The sequence below is a fragment of the Thermobia domestica genome, chromosome 16 (assembly GCF_964235325.1).
Source record: "Thermobia domestica chromosome 16, izTheDome1.hap1.1, whole genome shotgun sequence".
In the NCBI taxonomy this organism is placed as follows: Eukaryota; Metazoa; Arthropoda; class Insecta; order Zygentoma; family Lepismatidae; genus Thermobia; species Thermobia domestica.
Window position 1 is genome coordinate 927373 of NC_137469.1, and position 25484 is coordinate 952856.

A 25484-nucleotide genomic window follows, 5' to 3' on the forward strand; every position below is an offset into this window, starting at 1 on the left:
AGCGACAAGATAAGAAGAAAGGTAGTAGCGATAGTGAGACTAAATATGAACAAAAAATAGGGAATCTTACAAAAGAAGAGAAATAAGGATTGAAGAGCTTAAGAAGAAGAAAGGACATTGTTGTACAACAAGCTGATAAAGGAGGAACGGTAGTAGTAATGGAAGGTAAATGGTACACAGAGAAATTCAAAGAATTAAGTGATGAGACATAGGGGGTGATAGGTGAGAGAAAGATGAAAGAACAAGTAAAAAAGAAGATAATAGAGAATGTGAAGAAAGCAGGTTTTAGGAAGTTATTAGATAAAAAAAAAGGAAGAAGGGATTCCGGATATGAAAGGATTCCCGAAGATATAGAAAAAGAAGTAAAGAAGTAAAGAATATTTTTGAACCATTATAAGATAAAATAAAGAAAATAGCAGAAGAAATAAGAGAAGAACAAGTAAGTAATAAGGTTAACAATACAAAAGAGTCAAAAGGATGATTAAAAAGTAGGAACAAGAAATGAGAAGACACTGAAATTTAGTGTAGATGTCAAAGCAATGTTTCCCAGCTTAAGAAGCGATTACATTTGAAGGTATTGCAAAAATGAAAAATAGAATAATAAGAAAATGGAAGAAAGAAAAAGTGATAAAAGCATTAAAACTGATATGGGAGAACATTGTGTGTATAATAGGAGATAACTTAGTGAGAATAAAGAAAGGACTAAGTATAGGATCGAAGATTAAGCCCAGTGTTATAAGAAATTGTAATGAATAAAAGTGAACAGAGTGAAAGAAGAACGGATGAAAGATTGGTGATGTTTTGCAGATATGTAGATCAATGCTCAGGTATTTGTAAAGGAACGAAGAAGCAGTTCGAGCAGTTTGTGACAACAATAGAAGATTAAGAGAAAGGAGTATGTCTAGAGGTGGAATTAGAAGAAGAGGGGAAAATAAAGTTTTTAGATATGACAGTACAGAAAGAAGAAGTGAGATTCGAAACAACGTGGTATAGGAAAGAATGTTCAGCAGGTGTTTATTGCCACAGAGGAAGTGATGTAGATGAAGGAACTAAAAGGAACTTTATTAGAAACATGGAAACAAGGGTATAAATGATAGACAGTGATGACGAGAAGAGAAAAGAAGACATAGAGCAGTTCCATAGTTTATGAGTGCAGAACGGATATAGCTTGTTGTGAAGCTAGATTGAAGAAGGATAGGAAGGAAGAAGAGGGAAAAGGGGAGAAGAAAGTGAGAGAAGATGCAGAAAAAAGGAAGGATGGGTTGGAATAGATAGCATAGGAGGAAAAACGTAAGTCCTAAAGAACTTATTGACAAAAAAGGAGTAAAAAACATACAGAAAAGGGAGTAGAAGAATGTTACATTTATTATAAAGGAAGAAAAGAAAGAAAACAGAAATTAAACTAAGTGATGAAGAAGTTATATACAGAAATAAATGCAAATAATGTGATATGAATTATATAGGAGAAATACGAAAGAGATTGGAGGAAAGGATTAAACAACACAAGGACGACGTTAGACTGAAGGAGGATACTAATGCAATATATAAACGTGTAAAAGAGATAGGACATAAAATATATTGGGAAGGCGTAGAGGGGCTGGAAAGAGAGAGAAGAAGCATTGTAAGAAAATGGAAAGAAGCGGAATGGATACGAAAGGAAGAAAGCGATAAATTTATGAACTGGAATAGTGGGCTAAATATACATATTGTATGGAAAAGGATGTTGGATAAAGCAGAAAAGGAAAAAAGAGGTAACACAAGTATATTGAATAGCAGGTAACAGATTAAAAGTTTAGGCTTTCAAGTAAAAGTTGTATCATTAAAAGTTGTAAATATGTAATTAATTAAAAATTGTCATAACTTCCTCTTATTTTCTGAGGTATCGTATATAAGCTATAATCTTAGAAATTGTATTTTATAATGTGTCTGATGAAGGCAAAGATAATTTGCCGAAACTATAACGATATTATTTATTAAATAGTATATGCTTTGGTCTGAATTTGTCTTTTATTTTTTACAAAATGTTCCAAAGCTAAAATGAGTGGTGTTCAGATGGAAAGGTTATCTAAGACATTTGCTGTCTGATTGCAGCATATAGTTGGTTCACCAAATTCTGATATTGCGGATCCTCCAGAGGATTGTCAGGTTAGGTGAGGAGGTACCCAATTACTTTCTTGATAAACGATATATTAAAACTTTTCTTGAGTAAGTGCTCAAAACAAATATGGAGCAAGTTGCAATTTTATTTTTTGATTCCGAATACACTTACAAATAGTTCCAGAACTATTGAATGACTTGAATAATAAAAATTTAAAGATTTAAAAACATCCATCATTTTCTTTCTTAACTGATTCCTGCACTTTTAGTATCGTTTTTACATTTGACGATATTAAGAGTATTGGCAAGTATGAAGTGCTACCCAAAATATTCGAGGTTTATATATATTCAGTTGTTTGTTGTAGTTGTGCGTGACAGGACGTGTTTCAGTGCTTCTGCGATTTGTCAAATGGCTGACATTAACGAGTAACGGATTTGCATCACGTTCTGTGTCACGTTGAAGAAAACTGCAGCCGAAATGCACCGCATGCTGAAAGAGACATTTGGTGAGAGTACATTTGAGTGGTTCAAGCGTTTCAAAGAAGGCCGCGAATTTGTGGAAGATGACAAACATTCTGCTTGATCGTCAACATGCACAACATCGAAAACGACCATGAAAGTGCGTGATATGATTTGCGGAGGCAGAAGGCAGACAATTCATGATGATTGCAACAGACTTCGACTGTCATACGGTACATGTCAAAGAATTCTGTCCGATGAACTGAACATGACACCAGGGTCGTAACTTAGATTTTCTTCGGGGACAGGAGGGAGCACTAATATTTGGGCCCCCTAGAAAAAGCTGTTTTGGGTCCTCCCGTAAAATTCGAAAATAGGCCCCTTCTTTCCATCTTTCTCTTACTTTTTGTGGACCCTCCCGAATGCCCCTGGGCCCGTTCCATACATTGCAAATTAATTGAGGGAACAATATTAACAAATCTCAAAGCCATACGAATAAATATTATTTTTAGTGCCCCTAATAGTGGACATTTTTTATTGAAATGGGCTCACGACTCATTTTTGTTTTATTTATCTTTTGTGTGCTGTTTTGTTTATGTAATGTAGTGAACCTGTTTGATGCTTCATTTATAACTTCATATTTGTATCATATATGGAGTAAGAAAATTTTGTCTTAAAGCGGGCCCCCTTCGAACGGCGGGGAGATTCCATGGGAAGGGCAATTACCCCCCTGCTCCCCACAAGTTACGGCCCTGCATGAAACGATTGCAGTGAAGTTTGTCCCTTGTCTTCTCAGCATCGGCCAGAAAAACCTCAGGATTCAGACGTGCACTGAGCTGCAACAAAAATTTCGAGAGTATCCAAACTTCTTATCCAGAGTTATTATAGGTCTATGGATATTTAGAGTGACCGTCGTGGTGAAAAGACGTGTGTGTGTCTAGCTCCGAAGTGCAGCAGAGCGTAAAGCGAAAGATGGGTGTCTCGCTCAGTGTTTGGAGGGTCGCTATCGGTCTATTCAATTGTAGTAAATCAAGAAATGAATTTTCTGTAGAAATTGTTGGTGCGCGAAACGAAACCCAGAAATCATATTATGTATATGGAATAGTGATTCTCGTAATGCTTGTTATAGGAGGTGTTGAAACCAATCCGGGCCCCACTAGTTCAAACAAATCGGATATTGCTGAAATCAAGGCAATACTAAACGGAGGGAAAAGTTCAAATGAAGCTGTTGTCAGTGAAGTGCGTGGGTTGACAGAAACCGTGACAAAAATTATGGATAGACTTGATTTGATTGACAAGAAACTCGAGACCATAACAAACGACGTCAGTGAACTACAAAAATACACTGAATTCCTGGAAGAACAGCTGGACGACCTCGAAAATAGGAGTAGAAGGCAAAACATTGTGCTGTATGGCGTTGAAGAGGGCGAAAGAGAGACATGGACAGAAACTGAAGAAAAAGTGTGCAAAGTAATTCAAGACAGATTAAAAATTCAGTTAAGAGACGACGAAATAATGCGAGCTCACAGAGTAGGAAAGATAACTGCGAATAAAAATCGACCTATCGTGTGTAAGTTTTTAAGAGACAAAACCAAAGAAGATGTTCTTAAAAGCAGACGCAAACTTCGTGGTAGTAACATTTACATTGAACAGGATTATTCTAACAAAGTGAGAAATGAACGCAAAAATTTACAAGTTTTCATGAAAGAGGCAAGGCAACGCGGTAGTTATGCTTATCTGCAGTTTCCTTATCTGTATATTGATGGGGAAAAATTCACTTTAAGTGCACTTGAAAATAGAAACAGACAGCACCCAAGCAGAACAAGAGACTCCACATTCCAGCTTACAGCCTCTGAACCCCTGTCACCAAATCAGCCTAAGGCAGTTCAAAGTGAAAGTTTTAGTGCTCTGAAGAATGTTAACCCTCCCTCTGTTCCATCCCCATTGTTAAGAAACCAACTACCCAGCCCTGAGTCAGTGAAGCGGAAATCGACCTGCAATCGATGAGAATTTTGCCCTCAGGAACTGCATCAATTAGTAAGTACACCAAAATTAGTAAATACCAACTGTGTTAAAAGCAGAATTTCACCTTCAACTTTTATTGTATTGCCAAGCCCCGAGGCTCATTCATTGTCATGCTCTGTAGATAATAGCTGTGTATCCGAAAATATGCTTCAAAACCATACTTGTAAATTGTTTTTAGTGTTTTATCAAAATACTTTTGGCTTACGATCCAAAGCCCTAGAATTCTATTCAAATGTCTTATCAAATAATTATGATGTAATCACAATCACCGAAAGTTTTTTAACAGAATGTCATACTGATGGAGAGTTTTTCGATAAAAGATACCAAGTTTTTCGTCAAGACAGGAACCTTGAACTATCAAAAAATTGTAAGGGAGGGGGTGTAATAATAGCAGTACATCAAAATTACAATGTCTCCTATATAAACTCTTGTGATCTAAATTTTGAATGTGTAATTATCAAACTCTCCAGTCACTCACTAAAGGTGTTTATTTGTGCAGTATACATTCCTCCGGATTCAACTGTAACGACATATGAATTGTTTTATGAATTTATTGAGAGTAATGTTCCAATAGGAAGCACCGTTCTTTGCATAGGGGACTTTAATATAAGTCAAATAACGTGTTCTAATTTTGACCTCCTACTTTCAACGAATAAATGTAAAGACTTAAATAACTTCATGTCCCTGTATGACTTAATTTCCCATAATGACATTCAAAATAATAATGGCCGAACCTTAGACTTAGTACTCTCAAATCTTAATGACGTTTCCGTAATAAAAGAGTGTTCCCTTGTTACTAATGAAGACAGGCATTACCCAGCTTTACTTATCTCTTTCCCATTTCAACACCTGCAGAAATCTAAGAAAGAAATTAAGGAACCCGGTTTTAATTTTAGAAAAGCAGATTTCCAAAAGATGTACATAGAACTCTCTAAAGTAAACTGGAATTGCCTTTCGCAATCGGATGATGTAAATATAGCATTAACAAACTTTTATCAAATGATTAACAACATATTTTCTGTATGTGTTCCACTTAAAAGACATATCAGCAGAAGTTATCCATGTTGGTTTACTTATAATATAATTAAGAAAATAAAATCCAAGACATACCACCATAACAAGTGGAAAAATGGATCAACAAATATACTTTATCATCGCGATCAATTTGAGAGACTGCGTAAAGAAATAAAATCTGACATAAAATTAGCCTACAAAACTTCTATTTTAAACTCAGAATGCTCTATCGAGAAAGACCCAAACCAGATCTGGAGCTTTATTAAAAGCAAAACACAGCATTTGTCGTCAAACTCCCTTACATACAATGGTCATGATATCCAACATGTCAGTGAAATAGCACAGGCATTTGCACATTATTTCCATTCAGTGTACAACAATGTACCCGCCACATACGACGTTGACTCTTTTCTCGCTTACCAAACCGAATGTAATATATTAGACAACTTTCAATTAGATGAAATAAAAAACGAAGAAATAGACAATGCTATACGAGCGTTGAAACCTAAAGCATCTTGTGGTCCTGATAACATTCCCCATTATGTTGTGAAAGGTTGCAGTGATATATTTAAATATCCACTTCGCACTATATTTAACATTTCTATAAGAACAAACACTTTCCCAGATAAATGGAAAGAAAGTTTAGTCTGTCCATTACCAAAATCTGGAAAAAAAGAGAGAAATAGAAAATTTCAGGCCAATTGCTATTCTATCGCCCTTTGCAAAGATTCTTGAAAGTATATTATATGCGCGAATTTTAAATCATGTAGAACCTGTTCTTTCAACTTATCAACACGGCTTCTTACGTAATAGGTCTACTTCGACAAATTTATCAATTTTAACAAATTTTATAGTAACAGAATTAGATAGAGGCGGTCAAGTAGATGTCGTTTATACTGATTTTAGCAAGGCATTTGACGTCGTTGATCATGATGTCTTGCTACTGAAAGTAGCATCTCTGAACTTTTCAAAACAGGCAATGGAGTATCTTGTATCATATTTGCATAACCGAAAACAATATGTTTCATACAAAGGATTTGTTACTGAAAAATTTAATACTCTATCAGGAGTCCCTCAAGGATCTAATCTAGGTCCTCTGTTGTTTCTTCTTGTTATTAATGATATTCCTCTATGTATTAAAACTTCTCAAATTCTTCTTTTTGCCGACGATCTCAAATTGTACTCCAAAGTAAGTTCAATTGATGACTGCGTGAATCTTCAACAAGATCTAGACAGTATTCAAATGTGGTGTGATAAGAATAAATTAGTCCTGAATGTTTCCAAATGTAAATCTGTATCTTTCACAAGGAAAGAAAATCAAATTAACTTTACGTATACAATAAATGGCACTTCCTTGTCTACCCCAAATACTATCAAAGATCTGGGAGTTATATTTGATAGCAAATTAACCTTTACTCAACACATTGACGCGATAACGAGTAGTGCATATAGAAACCTAGGTTTAATTTATAGGATAGGACAGGATTTCTGCAAACAATCAACATTTATAAGGTTATATTTTTCATATGTGAGGTCAAAATTAGAATACTGTTGTACTGTTTGGACACCAAATGTCATTAAATACACTAATGCAATAGAAAATATACAATTCAAATTCTTAAAAATGCTTACATACAAGAAAACCGGTTTCTATCCAAAGTATGTCTCCTATGAAGACTTGGTAAGGAGTTTTAATTTTCAAACATTAGAAAAAAGGAGATGTGTTTTTGATTTGTTGTTCTTACATAAATTATTAAATGGTAAAATTGATTGTCCAGAATTAGTTTCAGAAGTATTATTACGTGTCCCAACAGGCAAGACTAGAACAGCAAACGCTGGGACATTCTATTGTAGAAAAGCAAGAACAAAAATAATACATAAGTCTCCTCTGTGGAGAATGTGTGCTTCATATAATGAAATAATTATATTTCATGTAATAGATGAGTTTAGTATGTCAGAGAACAAGTTCAAAAGAATTATTATGCAATAACTTATGTATAACTAGATAACGTATATTTGTGTATGTATAATAATGTATGTTAAATAATTCTGTATACGACACTATAACTGGGCATTAAGCCTGTTGTGTTGTCCTTATGAAATAAATAAATAAATAAATATTACCCAGAAACGAAGCAGCAATCATCAGAATGGAAGACGACATCCTCTCCAAGACCGAATCGCAACGGGTCCTGAACACTTTCACCCTGCGGACTTTCGGGAGTGCTTCCAAAAGTGAAAACAATGCTGGGATCGTTGCATACATGCCGGAGACTACTTTTAAGGTGACGCAGGACATTAGGACGTAAGTATATTTTTCTGGTTTTTACAATAACTTTCTCGGATATTTTGGGTCTTACTAAATAATAAATAAGTATTCGTAATGATGAAATAAGTTTGTAGCATTATATTAATCTACACTTTGAAGATGTATAACTAAATTACTGCAACCTTAAATGAATGCACGTTAGAATGAGATAGTAAAATATCTTCATACAAAGCAATCCATAAAAATAAATACCTGAGTTGGCAGGATGACATCATACGAAATGGTTAACATTTTATTTAGAGAGGTGAAAACGCCGTACAGATCTCTCTTAAAGCTGTCTTCGTACTGTCCGCCAGTGGCTCTGGAGAAAAGCAATCGTGACTGAATAATGAACTTAAAGATATATTCCAAGGAACGAAAACACTTTTGAATAGGCTGCTGATTGTCTGTCGTCGTAACCCAATCGGCACAATGTTGAACACTGCTTAAAAGACCCCTAGAAATAGAAAAGACAGAGAGGTGAAAAACAAACACACATTTTAATATATTACGAAATAAAATACAAGTAGCATGGACGAATGAGTTACTGCACTATGAGTATTTATATGTATATACATAAACTGAAGTAACTGTCATACTTTGTTTTCTGATTAACTTCTTTCAGCCTTTATTCTTTACAACAGCTATTCTATGATTAATAAGCTCTTAGTCGATGATCTAGAAAAGAATAGAAACTTACGAAGTACTTAGATTACTTGCTAGGTTAACTACTTTTAACCTACATTGCTTCTTCACATACTTATAACATGAAATCTCTAAGTTTTACGTCTTAAGGTAATGCCGGCTAGGCTAAAGGAGAGGGTGATGATGAGAAATGAATGAAATGGTAGAATGGAAAAAGTGAGAGTAGACGGGAGAACCCAGAGAAAACCCACGCACATAGTGTTTGTCAACCACAAAATTCACTTGACGCGAGCTGGGATCAAACAAAGGATTCCATGCACCAGAAGTAAACGCTCTACCACTGGGCCACCGCTGCCCCATAATTATAACAAATCCAATTAATTGCCTCAGAGTGGCACCAATTCTTGCAATTCATCGTCACAGAATCGCGCCACTAGGATAGCTAACTAACTAACTAACTCTATGGCCTATGGAACCCGGAGGTTCAATGCCGTGTTCACAAAAGCTCTCCACTGACTTCTATCCTTAGCTAACTGCATCCAGTTTCTACTTTGTATTCCTATCTCTGCGAAATCCATCTTAATATTGTCCTCCCATCTGCGCCTGGGTCTTCCTAATGGTCGTTTTCCGATTGATCTTCCAGTCAAGAATTTGAAAGCGTTTCTACTTTCTTCCATTCTAGGTACATGACCTGCCCACCTAAGCCTCCTAGACTTGACGACCCTAACAATAGGATAGCTAGCAACAAAATTACTAACTGATACGATTGGATACATATTTAGTAATAGAAAATAAAAATTCTCAGATGTCAAAACCATCACATACACAAAATCTGAGAGTGGTTTCGAGGGCCTGCATCATGAAAATCAGTGAAGAAATTGTACTGCACAGTTTAGTGATATGTACAGTATTTTCCAATTTAATTTATCTGTGTGAAGATCAAGAATTTCGTACCTTATACATTCTGTAGAGTTGTTATTTATGATAAAATTAGGGCAATTTAAAGTTCCTACATTACGTGGATGGAAATATATGCATTTATTTTTACTGGTGTTCAACACTAAGTTGTTGCAGTAAAATCAGTTTTTTAGTTCGGTGGATATATTATTAATATTTATTTGCAATTCTGTCAACTCGCTTCCTGCAGCTATGATATAGTTATCGTCTGCGTATAAGACTAAATTACTGTGTTTTATGTTATTCGGCAGATAGCAGCAATAATTGTGATTCGGACTTGTCTGCATCATTGAACAAAATGTATTGGTTTATATTCAGACATGTAGCGAAGGGGTGGGTCCGAACCCCCCCCCCCCTTCGCTTCCTTCGAAACCAGAAATGAAAAAATAAGGAAGAATCAAACAAAATGAAACGAGGAAAACAAGAATCAGCGTTAAAAATAAAAAGCTAAAAATAAATATAATTTTTCATCGCTTCTCTGTAGTATCAAACATGTTATTTCACAAACAGTTTTCTACTTCTCCTTTAACTTGTCATTTGGAACAGACAGTAGTTGATGGAATAATAAAAAACAAAAGTTATATGTGGAAGAAAGTTCTATTAACATTTGATTCAACAGAGAAAGGAACGCAGTTATTGTAAAATATTTTACAAGACATTATTGAATATGTACTTTTTATAATAGTTGAGGTCATAATGAAAGGAAGATTGTTATATTTGAATAAACAGAGGAAGGAACGTAGACGTTGTAAAATCTTTTTCAATACTTTTTTATATTCATTTTACTCGAGATTTTCATATTTTGTTGTTAAAATACTTAATAACATATCCTCATCTTATTGTTCTAAGAAATCAATATGTGTTGCTCTAAAACTGTTTAGATTGATCGAGTCCCTGGTGTGATAACCACAGTGTTTTATGTTACGGACCTCTCCCCCCTCCCCCCGCTACGAAATCCTGGTTTCGCGCCTGATTATATTTAACAATATTTGAACCTTTTATCTATATACAGCTAATCGATGTAACTTTATTAGTCGCGTTTACTATATTAGAAGAGAAGCCCGTATGATAACAATAAGCCTAGACATGCTCTTTTATTTATTTAGACAAATACTAATTCATTATCACATTCCCAAAACTTTCCTCTACCTCTCCAGAAATTCTAGTTCTGATCCCGGATGAATTACGACACAAAGACGTGGTTCATTTCTTTACAGAAACGTAACTAGTGAGAATATCTAATTGAAAATTTTCTATAGTAAGAATATATCGTACTTTACTACTTACTTGTAAACTAGAGCTGCCGCAAAATGTCCTTTGATATAGGCATCCATCACAGGCTTAAAATGTTCAAATTTACTGTCTTCCAACAAACTAAATATACTGACCTGAAAAATTGATAACATTTAAGTATCATACAGATCTATTATTAATAATATTAACTAGAAAATAAAGAAACTATGTATATGTACGGACTCAATTTGGAACTTTTTTTACAGGTTTAAAATCGAACCCCAGAGTGGAGATGGGATATGCAATAGGAACTGGCAACTGTGTGCTCTTACTGGTAGGAGGCACTGATTTCGAGCAACAGTCCTGAGACCGTTATTCAAGATGGTGGACAACAGTGTGAAGCTGTATGTACATGGAACAACATGTGATGTTGAAGTTCTTTCTAATGTTTCATTGATATCTACACTAACACTTCAAGAAGCATGACAAAATCTGCTAACTTTTCACCGTTTGCCAAACATTTCATGTCCTCTAAATATAGATAAGTTTTGAGGTAACGCTACAAAATTTTAAATGAATTTATACATAGACTTGTTAATTTCAAAAATAAATAAATAAATAAATAAAAAGTGCATTGTAATAAAGCACAAAATCTGAAACACTGAATTTATTATTTATTATATATATTATGAATTTCAATTTAATAATAAAGAAGTTGTAACATATGTATTATAAAATGTGTGAGATATTCAAAAGTTCAGAGGAAAAATTATTGCATCAAATATAATAAGGTAGTTGTAATAAGTATAATTCAAAACTAACTGTTTAGGACGTACAGATGGCTACCGAAATAATAGAAGCACCTGGAATTGGAAACACATCAGATGTCTGGCTTGGCAACGGTCAGGTAGCGACTACAGCGCTGGGCTGTTAGTAGTTTGTTAGGGGAAACTGAGTATTACGTGAGGAGCAGTAACGGCAATATCCATTGAACTGAATAAGCAGTGATAGTGTAAAATGGGTACTCTCTGATTTCCATACACGAAAAATTGTTGGCACTCAGTTATGTGGTGGGGGCGTGACCAAACTGGCAAGTATGTTGGGTGTGTCGCGACGGACAGTAGAGAAGGTAATGACAGCCCACAAAACGTAATGCAAAATTACATCGGCGAAGAAGAAGTGATCGGAAGAAAACTCTCAGTAAAGATCCCGCAGAGCATTAAAACGGACTGTCACTCAGATGTGTCGTGCGACAACGGTGCAAGTGATGAAGGAGCTCAAGCACCACATCCTACTGTCCGCCGACAGTTGCATGACGAAATAACAGGGATACGATTTTACCTGCGAATGATATCCATTTAGCAGGTCGGCAGTCATGCAACATGGACTGCTGGTAACTGGTAACATGTGATACGGTGGGGTGATTTAATGTTCACTTTATTTCAGATCACAAGCTGTGTTTCTATGAACTGATCTGCCGTTTCTCTGTCCATTGTGAAACATAGTGGAGGCTCTGTGATGTTGTGGCAGGCCCGTAGCCAGCCCAAAAATTTAGGGGAAAGGGCGGTAGAAATTAGGGGGGCCCGACCCAATCATATTATACTTCATCACCATATTATAGTTCATTTGCAAGCCTACCGTGAAATTTTATGGGGGCCAGCCAAAGTTTAGGGCTGGTTGATACCCCCCGTGGATACGGCCTGGTTGTAGGCCGCAATATTCTTGTTTTCACAGGATCCTGTGCTGAACGCTTACCGGTCGCATCATTGCTCATGATTACGTAGCATTTTACGGGACCATGTGTATCCTATGATAGAGATGTTTCCGAGCAATGATGCCATATTCCAAAATGATAACGTGCCGATACACAGTTCAAGTTGTTGCGCCGTCGGAATGGAGTTGAACACCTCTGGTCCGCCCAATTCCTGGACTTGAACACAATTGAACACCTATGGTCCGTTTTGGAGACAAGAATTGGACGCAAATTTCAGCATCATCCTCTCTGAGGGAACTAAGTTATACACTACACGCTGAGTGGTGTAATATTACAGTTACTACCAATCTATGACTCCACTCCACGTTGTATGAGAGCTGTTTCTGAGGCGAAAGATGCTCCAAGACTATATTAATCTCCTATGTTAAACTTTTTTCAGGTGTCTGTATTGCTTTGATAACCATCTGTAGGTGTTTCACATAAATTGTCGCTGGAAAACAAATATATATGTTACGCCTCAACAGTCAAAAACAATAACGGCCATTTCCCTTGACGTCACCAACTAACAGCTACATTTTAACATATTAAAAAAAGTGTATTTATTGTTTGCTAATTACAAGGAACTTTTTGTATTTGTAAATAATTTTTTGTAATAAACTGTGGTAGCAGTTTCCTCAAACCTTGACTTCGTTTATAGTCACTTTACCTAAAACAATATACACATAATATAAAACTCTTAATGTGATAGGTTCAAGAAAAAAAAAATGAAAGGGAGATTTAAAAATCATTCTTTATTCATAAATATAAGCCGACTTGAAATCTGGATTCTGGCGACGTTGACAAAATCTGGTTACCTATCTTTGATGTGTGTTTTAGATCTTGCAACAGTGACGTAGCATAGAGACCGTGGTTCTGAATTCTTCCACTGTGTCTGCTCGTCGTTTTTAGTACCCATTTGTTACGTTATATTTATTTGCTGATATGTATTTCTTTTCCCACATCCCATTTCTCTCATGCATTTTTATTCTTGTTATCTTACCACTAAAGAGGAACTAGCATGTTGTTCCGATACGTTTGGAGTATATTTAGTTTTCCCACAGGAGGATATATTAGTAAGTAACCAATCTTTTAGTTAATATTACAATTCCAGTTTATTTCAAAGAAAAGAGAATAATACTTTCCCATAGAAACGATTGGGTTGAAAAAATAAAAATAAAAAAAAAAAATGGCGCAGGTATTCAACACTTAAAGAAAGATTTTTTTTTCTGTCTAGTTCACGATTTCTTGAATAATGTCTACTGGCTGAAAATTCCAATCTTATTTAATCATTCGAATATTTCAATCTGATTCCATATAAAGAATACGCAACAAGAACAATGGAAATCCATTTGTAACGATTTTTGTTTTACAGCTCCAATCGGTAGGAGGCAACAAAAGACTTCTGGACGTATATTCACTTATCACAGAAATACTTTGAGTTCCAAATAAAATATGTTTTGAAATGCATGTCCCCCAATTTCAATACAGAATTTGAAACCTTCGACAGCTAATATCTCAGACGAAGGAAAATGTGATTACCATCGTTCTTCCCGGGCACTCTTCATATGCGTCTGACAGCACACTTCAATAAATAGTTCACTTATAATACAACGTACCAAGACATGGAAAACCAATCCTGAGTGAGTAGTTGAGTTTCCATCTTCAGTGGAGAACATTGAGAACAAAGCGTCTAAAACATCTTGCAGAAATTTCACAACTTCTTCTCCGCCAATACGAACCACGTGACCCAAGGCTTCCTGGATTTTTTCCGGATGAACTTTCCATTGAAGCAATGACAAAAGGTCCACTGGAAGAAAACATCAAACATTGCGATTAGATACTCTTCAACAAATTTGTTGCCTAATGAAAGTAATGCCTAGTATTAAGTATATCCAAAAGCTCATAAACAAAATGACAAATTTTCAAATTTTCATGGGTTACTTCATGAGAAAATTGAGAAAAATTAATTTTTATATGTCGTTTGCTGCAATAATGATCAATAGATTGTATTCTGCTGCAATATATTGTTTATCTACTTATGTATCATATATATACACAGGGTGTTTCAAAACAATACCGACAACGTTTGGGAGGTGATTTCTGACACCAAGATAAGACAAAAAGTATAGACCAACCTGGGTGTATGTGACTGGCGGTAGATATTGGAGAGATCGAAGTTTGAGTTTTCGTCAATCTTTTTTCGATTTTTTTTTAAAATTACATTGTGTTTCAGATATTTAAAGAACATTTTTAAAACTCTGATTGCCAAAACCTAGCTTCTTTCCAGAGACGAAATAAGATTAGAAACATTACGTTGAGAAAATAAATTTAGTACTTCAAGAATTAACTTCACAGAAATTTGCATAACCGTCTATTAGGAATAATGTTTATGTCACCGCTTTTTTATAACATTCATATCATAATACAAAATGAAGTGAGAAAAAAGATACGATTTTTTTAAAACGCACAGGTGTATATAAGTAAACGACTGTAATGGTTTTTGTCCGCGAATTTCTTTCAGACCGCTGAATCGATTTTGATAATTTTTGGTACATGAGTACACCATAGAATAGTTTACGTTTCTGTTGTTACTTTGATTAAAATGCGATCCTAAAGGGGACGGGGGGGGGGAGGAATAAGAATAGATCAAAATTTATGCGTAAAATTAAGTATCTCAGGATTCTATCAACTTAACAAGATCAAACTTGGTATATAAATTCTATTCAAAAATATGTGAACCCGCGAGTTTTTGAAAATTCCCGTTTTATGAGGGGCAAGAAAGCATCAAGCAATACATATATATATATAATACATATATATATAATATATGTGTGTATGTTCCAACAATCCCTGCAATCCCTGGATCAATTTCACCCGAACTTGGTACACATATGACTTATAATCTGCAAAAAATAAATAAATAAATAAAAATACTGTGGGAGTAAACATTCCTAGTACCTCTAAGTTGTGGGAAGGGGGAATAAAAATAATTAAAAACAACCGATATTAGTGTTGAATCTATAATTTTGGGGGTCGTTGAGATGACTAGTTATTCTCTCGATGCTGACTAAATACAAATTCAGCCCCTATTAGCTTCGCTAAGGGGTAGGAAGAGATGACAAGAAAAAATAATCGAAAACAATCGACATTAGAGTCAAATCCATATTTTTCGGGGGTCGCTAAGCTGATTGGTGACAATCTAGATGACATTTAAGCTTAAGTTTAGGGAATAAGGAAAATGTTCGCTAGCCCGGGAATCTTCGTTATTTATTTTATTTATTTCTCACATTGGCACGGGCAACGCCGAAAACGTTGCTCTTCATAATTTACTTCACTCATTTCTTGACTTAATAATATTTTGTATAAAGCTTATTTTCGTGTGCGAAGAACGGGCATTTCAGCTAGTAATATATATATATATAATGCACAAGAGTGTTAACTAACACTTACCTATAATGTGTCTTGAGAATTATAAAAGCACCGTGATATTCTTCGTATGCTTTCAGCCACGAATCATGTTGCCTTCAACAGATAGATGCTAATACCCTTTTTTTCCACACAAAACAATAAAATCAGCAATAAGTTATTGAAGCATTAGAGATCACTACACACGCTAAGTCACAACTTGACGGTACCAAAATAGAAAACAAACATAGATGTTACTATTTACGTCTTTCATACAATTTCCTCTTACACTTTTCAAGCAATAGAGCAACATCCTAGTTTGTTTTTGTTTTGGTACCGCCAAGTTGTAAGTTAGTGTGTGTAGTGATCTCTAACATTTCAATAACTTATTGCCAATTTTAATGTTTTGTATGGAAACAAGAATTTTAGGAATTTTAGGGAAAAAATGGACCAAAAGATTGCGACCTTGGCCAATAATTAGTTTTTGGATCAGGGGCCACAAAACATTTGAACGGCCTCTAAATCGAGTTTTCGTATTTTCTACGGAATAAGCACTCCATACTGAGTTAAGTGATAGTTTGGGTTTGGTTACACTGTATGCAGTTCTCCAAATATAAGGCGGACAAGAAAATTATTGATTGAAATACATTGGATCTTTTGATCCAAAAAGGGCTATATTGAACAAAATGTAAAAAATAAATAAATAAATAAATAAATAAATAAATAAATAAATAAATAAATAAATAAATAAATAAATAAATAAAAATAAAAATAAACAAATAAAATAAAAAATAAATAAATATTTTGAAGCTGAAGGTCTTCATTACGATGTAGCTGTTGAAGGCAGCATGATTGGTTGCCGAAATCAAAAAGGAATATAGTGCATATTCCCAAGACACATTATAGGTAAGTATTATTCAATCTTAACAAAATATATCTGTGTTAAAATTAAAATAATAAATCCTTACTTTTAAAATAAAAGCCAATACAAACCATTCTGTGTAAGCTTTGTGGAGCAGAGCAGAGTATGAATTGAGACGACTTCTTTGGAGCTTCTCTGGAAGTGCTGAGTGGCCGCTGATCCCCCAGAGCCTGAGTCCGTGTTCTCTCGATTGCCAGAAGGAAGAAGAAGATACAACGCAGGGTCTAACTTTGATCTATCCTCGCATTTGTAAATGTAAAGCTCATGTTGACCATCATGCAATGTTGCTCCACCCTCTTCCATTAAACGAGTAAATGAAAAACCAAATAATTTCTTCTCATTCTTATCCCGAGCTGAAAACAACAGATATTTATTATTTACATAAGTCTCAAACAATCAAGAGCAAACACTGTCGTACATCAATTTGACATGACACCAAGCAGTGGAACCGCTATTCTGACATTTCTGCAATAGTACAAAAGTATCTGCTGCTTTGACATTCTTTTTGATAATTTCTATCAACTATATATCAAATATACAGGGTACTTCAAAACAACACCGACAACGTTTGAGAGGTGATTCCTGACACCAATGTCCATGTTTCAGAATCCTGTAGTTCGTGAGAATAATGTAGAGGTGAGTACTTCAAATTATATGCCCGTAGCCAAACTCCCTCCATAAAAATTGTTGCCTGAATACTTTAGAATTCTGAAATATCTATTTTTGGGTAGCGCACATATTAGTTTCTAAGTGAAATCTTGACATGCTTACCGTAGATCCCATAGTTTTAGAGCTATGGACTTTTAAAGTTGATTTTTTCATGTTTTCGTCAGCCTATAACTCCGAAAGGAAGCATTTGTGCACATAGGTTAGTCTGTACTTTTTGTTTTATCTTGGTGTCAGGAATCACCTCGCAAATGTTATCGGTGTTGTTTTGAAACACCCTGTTTAGGCACTAAAATATGAAACAATAGACATACAAATAAAACTAGGCACTAAAGTGAAACGAAAAATAATTATACAATATTATTATCATTTAACGGTAAGAAAGTACTAATTGATAGTTATCAATCATTCAACTAAGCAAAATGGTATAGGTGAATGTTCTGTGAACTCTCATGCGTAGTTTTTGAGAAAACAAGAAAAAAAGAAATTTAATGGCCCTAGAAAGTATATCCTTCGAGATCTATGAGGTGTGTTCGAAAAGTATGGAACCTTATTTTTTTCAGCGTAAAGCAATGAAGCGCGGGAGATTTTCTTCAGTGTAGATGTAGAGGGGACACTCATGCGCAGTCGTCAATTTTTTTCGCTCGCAGAAAGCGTCAGTTACTGACAGTCGTCCAAAAAGTGAAGACGTGTAGTGAGCGGCCGTTGGATTTCAGTTTCTGTAAAATGACAGAAAAACTTGATAGCTCGATGATGATAATGCACCTGCCTATTCTGCGCATTTGATTGGGTCTTTTATTGCCAAACACAGCATTCCTCTATGTTCTCAGGCTTCCTACTCATTCGACATCGTCTCCCTGTGACTTTTGGTAATTTCCCAAGCTGAAAATGCCACTAAAAGGGACCCGATTTGAGTCAAGAGAAAACATCGGAATGTGACGGCACGGTTGCTGCCCATTCCAAAAACTGGGTTCCGGAAGTGTTTTCAACAATGTCGGGGGCGATGGAAGAAGTATATGCGGATTACTTTGAAGGAGATTAGTGTTTTGGATTTTCAAAATCAATAAATGTATTTTTGTCAACCGATACTTTTCTAACACACCTGGTATTTTTATCTTCTAACACTGAGACAATAGTTCTAACAATCTCACACAGAGTCCTAAACGTGTCACACATACTACTTGTAAAGATAAAAGTTTAATAATACAAAACAGAGATTAAGTCATGAATGACATTCAAATATTTTAGAATCAACAGGTAGCTATCTGGTCCATGATAGCTTCGTTTTAGTAATATAAAGTATACTGAAAATAATCTTTAACCAAAGCACAACGTTTACTAAAATAATTCATGTGTAACAGTATCGAAAATTATCTATATGTGTTGGCTTCATCACACATAGTGCAATACAAGATATACTTCGGAATATGGAAAGGTACTGAGAGACAGCTCCGCACAAATTACAGATATTGTATCACTTAAATGAAAATGACCCCGATAAACGATGCAGATGTGTGAATGGTTTGCAGATAAAGTGGATGAAAATATCAATTTTACTAAAGACTGTGTGTTGTTCAGTGTTGACTGTGTGTTTTATGTCAATGGTGAAATGAACAGATAAAACCTTCGATATTGGTCTCAAGGCAATCCATGTTGGATGAATCCATCCAAACGCCAATTCTGACCTATTCCATCGAGTTCACCTTAATCTTGCAAAGCGTATCAAATTATGCATTGAACAGCACTGAAATCATGTTGAAAATATTATTCATTAACATTAGATTGACTAAAATGTGCTTTTTCCCATGTACCCAGACTTCATGGACAACCTGTATAAGAGAAACAGGGGGAAAATCTAAAAGAACGTGTAAAGCAACAGAAAGATGAGGTAAGGTTACGAAGAGAAAGGGAGAGGGATAGATACAAAGTCAAGTATTAGACCATGAACAAAGGAAGTGGAAAGAAGCCAGGTTTATTGAAAAAGAACAAAGCTCTGTCATAAATTGGAACGTGGGTTTTATAATTAATGAACAATGGGGCAAGTTTATTGGATAAACTTCATTTATAGCTTATATTTTATTGTATCAGTACTTTTTAATAAGCCAGGGATGGAAAGTGATTTATGGGATTTCTGTTTAGTAATATCGCTTCTGATTGGCTACAGGGAGCGTTTAGAACAAATTCAAAGTTTGTGCTATATTAAGACTTAACTCTTTTTTGTATTGTACTATGTCTGATGAGGCCAAGAAGTATAGATAATTGGCGAAACTGTTATTCATGAATTATTTTAGTAAAACATTGTCTTTTGCTCAGATTGCTCTAATTTTATCTGCTCGCTATTTGCAGTTAATCTCTTCTTTTAAAGAAAGAAAAATGCAATTCTTTCCACCTACTCTAATAAACAAATTATTTACAATATTTTACACAAGAGCCGGAAGAACGAAATTATTAGTTATTTTCGAATGAACGGAAAAAAATATTAAATGTAAACCAACAATTCCAGACCTGAAGACCTGTCTACATATGAGATTTTCTTGTTCATATGATCTTTTACTCCTTATAATTTAGCACCAGACATGTTCATTAAATCCAAAGTCCGGTCATTTGAGATTCGTTAAATTGGACTTTCCGCATTTAGAATATTCTAAACGTTTCATTAACACTTTGCGTAGTTAGCATAATTTTCACACACGATGCATTACAACTTACTTGAGCAATGTCTGTATTCCAGTCTGATATGTGACCCATAAAACTTCTCAATAGGAACTGCGAGACGAATGGTTTCTGACCACCAGGGAGAATTATGGTGGTAGATGATCATCGACTGATACTCGGAACAACCGTCCATTCCTGAGGCTCCCCACAAGCAATTCTGGAAAACGAAAGCAACAGATATTACTTATAATATAAAAGATATATTCTATATTTATGAAAATAAAATTTATTATAATTATCATTACTATATGTTTAAATGAATCCCAAAGTAAAGTCCGGGTAGGAAAATTTTTGTCCACGAGCTTTCACGTCAAAAATGGCCTGAAACAAGGAGATGCGTTGTCGCCATTATTATTTAACTTTGTTCTTGAATACGCTATAAGGAAAATCAAAGATAGCAACCAGGGCCTAGGGTTGAACGGTATTCTCCAGGTTACGGCATATGCTGATGATGTAAATTTAATAGGGGATGATAGGAGAACAATAGAAAGAAATGCAGAGATCTTACTAAACGCTTGCAGGGATATGGGTTTAGAAGTAAATGCAGAGAAAACTAAATACATGGAAGTGCGTCGGGTCCGTAATACGGCAAATTATGGATGCGTTAAAATATTAAATAATACTTTTGATAAAGTGGATACTTTCAAATATCTAGGATCAATGTTAACATACGAAAATCATATTCACGAAGAAATTAAATGTCGACTAAAAGCAGGGAATTCGTGTTACTGTTCGGTTCAAAATCTCCTGTCGTCGCGAATTCTGTCGAGTACTTAGAAGCTTAAAATATACAAAACGATAATCATGCCTGTTGTTTTGTATGGTTGCGAAACATGGTCACTTACTCTGAGGGAAGAACATAGACTGAAAGTATTTGAGAACAAGATCCTGAGACGAATATTCGGACCCAAGAGGAACGGGAATGGGGAATGCCGGAAACTTCATAACGAGGAACTACATAATTTATACGGTTTACCCAATATTGTTAGGGTCGTCAAGTCTAGGAGGCTTAGATGGGCAGGTCATGTAGCTAGAATGGAAGAAAGTAGAAACGCTTTCAAAGTCTTGACTGGAAGACCAACCAGAAAACGACCATTAGGAAGACCTAGACGCAGATGGGAGGACAATATTAAGATGGATCACGCAGAGATTGGAATACAAAGTAGAAACTGGATGCAGTTAGCTAAGGATAGAAGTTAGTGAAGAGCTTTTGTGAACGTGGCATTGAACCTCCGGGTTCCATAGGCCATAGAGTTAGTTAGTTAGTTAGTTATAAAAACAGAGCAACAAAAATTAACAAATTTTCGTCTTGAATCGAACACTACATTATGAACTCTGCTCTGAAGTTATGTTCTGCTTTTGATAATTGAAGCTAATTATTTCAGCTGCTTTACTGTCTGCTGCCTTCGTCAGAGCGCTCAGAAAACATGAATTAAGAATTGTGAGGCATTATAGATGGCAAAAGAAGAAAATGGAAAGATCCGATCTGTCGGGAACAAAATAAATATTTATTTTTACTGATCTATTGCTCTTGTGTCTTGAAATGGTTCTTGTCACGTAATGTTTGCCTTTCTTTGATTAATGTTTTTTTTTTTTTTTTTTTTTTTTCGTAGTATTGAATTATGAACCCCTAAATGACTAAGCTGTAAAATGGTACGTTGGGCCATTTTAAGGTAGCTGAGAACCCAGCAGCCTAATTCTTTAGAAGGAAACTGTTTTCTTATTACAGTAGACTCCCGAGTGTCCGGCCTTATGTGGCAAAAGAGCAGGCCGGGTAACAAAAAAAGCCGGATAGGCCGAAGTTTTATGAATAGTCTCCTTCATAGTCACAACATTTTTTTTTTTTTTTTTCGTTTATCACCCATTTTCAAATCTTCACTGTAGTACACTTAAAAAAGAAAAACATTAAGTGTAGTGTACTGAGGTCCGTAGTGTATTGAGATCAGGGACGGATCCAGGGGGGGGGGTGATCGGGGCAATCGCCCCCCCTCCAGAAGAGAAAACTTTCTTATTTTATATATATAAATAAAACCTATCCCAAAGTTTGGAGCCCTTAAAAATAGCAGTATGACAAACCCTCCCCCCCCCCCAAAGAAGTCGGTCCTGGATCCGGCCCTGATTGAGATCCGTTGTTGCCAACACAACGCCTTGCCATCCTCATTTAATTACGATAAAAGAAAACTAGACCGGATAGTCGTGAACTGGATACTCGCGAGTCTTTACATTTTTATTTAGAGAAACGAAAGAAAATTTCAGTGCTTGACATGGATCGGTAAATATATTACACAGAGATATATTGTGTAAATATATTACACAGAGATATATTGTGTAAATATATTACACAGAGATATATTGTGTAAATATATTACACAGAGATATATTGTGTAAATATATTACACAGAGATATATTGTGTAAATATATTACACAGAGATATATTGTGTAAATATATTACACAGAGATATATTGTGTAAATATATTACACAGAGATATATTGTGTAAATATATTACACAGAGATATATTGTGTAAATATATTACACAGAGATATATTGTGTAAATATATTACACAGAGATATATTGTGTAAATATATTACACAATATTACTTGATGCGAGTATTTCATGAAAATACTATGAGGAAAAACTTAGAATTTCGTATGTTAAAAATATTAATGTAGATTAATATAGATGTAGATAGAATCATTCTCAAACTCACATTCTCATGTTACACAAAATCAATTTAAACAAACAAATGCTGTTGAATCTCGTTTTATTTCGTTTCTAGGATGTGAGTTACTCACTTTCATGGAAATAACATTGAAGTGATTTGTGGACTCTAGTCACAGTTATGGATACCCAACTAATATCTTGTCGACAATCCTCATATACAAATAATTTTGTCCCAAAGCTGATATAACTCAAGTCGAACCTTGGAAAGCAAAATGAAATTACTAAAAAATATAATTAAGAAACAGCATGACAGAATCATGATTTAACCACCTGAGTTTAATGAGCATTTAATATGAGATATTACAAAATATTAATTTAGATGACCTAATATATGATTCTGTCGCAACAAAATGTAGAAAAAATACTTTATAATGTTAGTTTTGCTATGAACAAACGTGTGCGTGGAAAGGAGTGAGTTTTTCTTAGTTTCCTTTCGAATATTGCATTCACTCGATAATGAAATTACATTGGACTTCAAATGCGGATAGTATATAATTGTTATTATTATTTAACATTATGAAATATGAGAGGGGCCTCATATTTATTTTCCCGCAGTAGTCCGAAAAAGATGTTTATTCAGCCCTAATTGAAAATAATATATTTTTATGATAAATTCCTTCTAATGTTGTATCACTGACTTTTAATAAATGTTTCTGTGAAAATATTTGTAAGAATTCGTTTAAGTCAGGGCAGGGTTAACCCATCTGGAGAGCCGGGAAAAAAAAAAAAAAAAAAAAAAAGTGGCCCCTGCTGACTTCACCTAATAGACCACGTTTTTGTGAAACTACAGTAGGAAATTTAAGGGAATATGTTTTATATTTCTGATCATATTTTGTTTTATGATGGCGATTGTATTTTTATGATTCTTTTTAGGTAGCTAGTTGAGATTTTGATCACAAATGAAATGAAATGAAATCTTTGCGTTTTACGTCCTACGGATATGCCGGGCAGGCTAAAGGAGGCGGTGATGAAGAGAAATGAATGAAACGGGAGCACCGAGAAAAGTTCACCACAAAGTTCACTTGGCGCGAGTGGGATCGAACCAACGACCCCATGCACTAGAGGTGAACTCTACCACTGAGCCACCGCGGCCCTGAAATTTTGATCACAGCTCCACCTGGAGGTCTGGGGCTATAGCTCCCCTAAGCCTCCTTTAATCCGGCCCTAGTTTAAGTGGATAATCAACAATGGTTTCGTACTACACTCTCGGGGTTCAATTTACATTAATTAATACGTACTCCTATTTTAACCACAGCAATAGCTACGAACTCTTTGACATTCTCTTAACAAGTCATATATTTACATTATGATATCACCAAGCAAAGATGATTTGTCTTTCAATGTTTCGCAAAAGAACTTACAGGATATATGGTATATTTTTGTATTCATTGGCTGAATCTAGTTCTAATGTTACCTCCAGAATTTTCCCTTCAGCATCCAATGCGAGAATGGTAACCTCGATATTCTTCCCCGTTGACTTTCCACCTCGTTCGAACTCTCCTTTCTCCAGAGTCAGGTACAAGTCATTCCTACAACAAAATCATGATCTAAATACAAAGGCAGCACAATTAACTTACTATCTTATTATTCAAACATGAGAAAATTATCGAAAATCATTGAGTACATTTTAGGTTGAAGTCTAATACTGCATTATAAAACACAGTTAGACATACAGAGCGTTATTGAAAACATGGAAGTATTTACAGAGCTAAATGCACTTAATCTATACAAACAAACAAGCTGTTTTCAGAAAGCGTTCTCGGGTTATCAGCCAGGTGAAGATATTGGACATCCAACGTTTCGAATGTAAACGTTGCAATCATCTTCAGGTATTGTGATAGATCCTTGAAATCTTAAAGAGAATGCAATGTCTGCATTAGAAACGCCGGATGTCAATATCTTCACCTTCGAGAACATTTACTAAAATCACGTCGCCACGAAAAATTCAATTCTTTCTTCAAACAAGCTGTTATTAACTGTAAAAGAATTTTAAAACAGAAACCTTACTTTTGTTATTCGATTACCACAAATTATACTAGCATAATCTGCATGGGTTTAACATCCTTAAACATTCAAAGTACACTTATCAAGTTCTCTCAATTAAATAACACTAATTCCTCTAACATCTCACTTACTGCGAACACACAGTGTCCTAATTCTTCTATTACATCTAATCATAATAACCAGCCACACAGGCTAACTACTCTCTAGTCGCATTTAAACCTCTAGTTTGTAGCTACACAGTCTCTCATCATTATTAGCCACACAGGCTAACTTCTCTCTAGTTGCATTTAAACCTCTAGTTTACAGCTACACAGTCTCTCATCATTATTAGCCACACAGGCTAACTTCTCTCTAGTTGCATTTATACCTCTAGTTTGTAGCTACACAGTCTTTCATCATTATTAGCCACACAGGCTAACTTCTCTCTAGTCTCATTTAAACCCCTAGTTTACAGCTACACAGTCACTCATCATTATTAACCACATAGGCTAACATTTTTCTAGTCTTATTTAAATCTCTAGTTTACAGTACACAGTCACTAATCACTATTATCC

General features: G+C 35.1%; 1 protein-coding gene and 1 long non-coding RNA gene across 5 annotated transcripts in view; one reads left to right on the forward strand and one right to left on the reverse strand.

Moving 5' to 3' along the window:
* The window catches only part of LOC145672865 (uncharacterized), a 285955-nt gene extending 274568 nt beyond the window's left edge, over nucleotides 1–11387 (forward strand). Inside the window, exons 2-3 of the long non-coding RNA XR_014128691.1 lie at nucleotides 7724–7900; nucleotides 11005–11387. This is a non-coding gene — a long non-coding RNA (uncharacterized LOC145672865). The remainder of the gene's footprint in view (nucleotides 1–7723; nucleotides 7901–11004) is intronic.
* Nucleotides 1–25484, reverse strand: part of spg (dedicator of cytokinesis spg) — a 499880-nt gene that overhangs the window by 92277 nt on the left and 382119 nt on the right. For all 4 annotated transcript variants that reach the window (XM_081742033.1, XM_081742031.1, XM_081742032.1 and 1 more), the window contains exons 13-18: nucleotides 24341–24455; nucleotides 20194–20356; nucleotides 16890–17171; nucleotides 14108–14298; nucleotides 10793–10893; nucleotides 8117–8360 (exon numbers count right to left, since the gene is read on the reverse strand). In XM_081742033.1, the coding sequence (XP_081598159.1) occupies nucleotides 8117–8360; nucleotides 10793–10893; nucleotides 14108–14298; nucleotides 16890–17171; nucleotides 20194–20356; nucleotides 24341–24455 (1096 nt within the window). The remainder of the gene's footprint in view (nucleotides 1–8116; nucleotides 8361–10792; nucleotides 10894–14107; nucleotides 14299–16889; nucleotides 17172–20193; nucleotides 20357–24340; nucleotides 24456–25484) is intronic.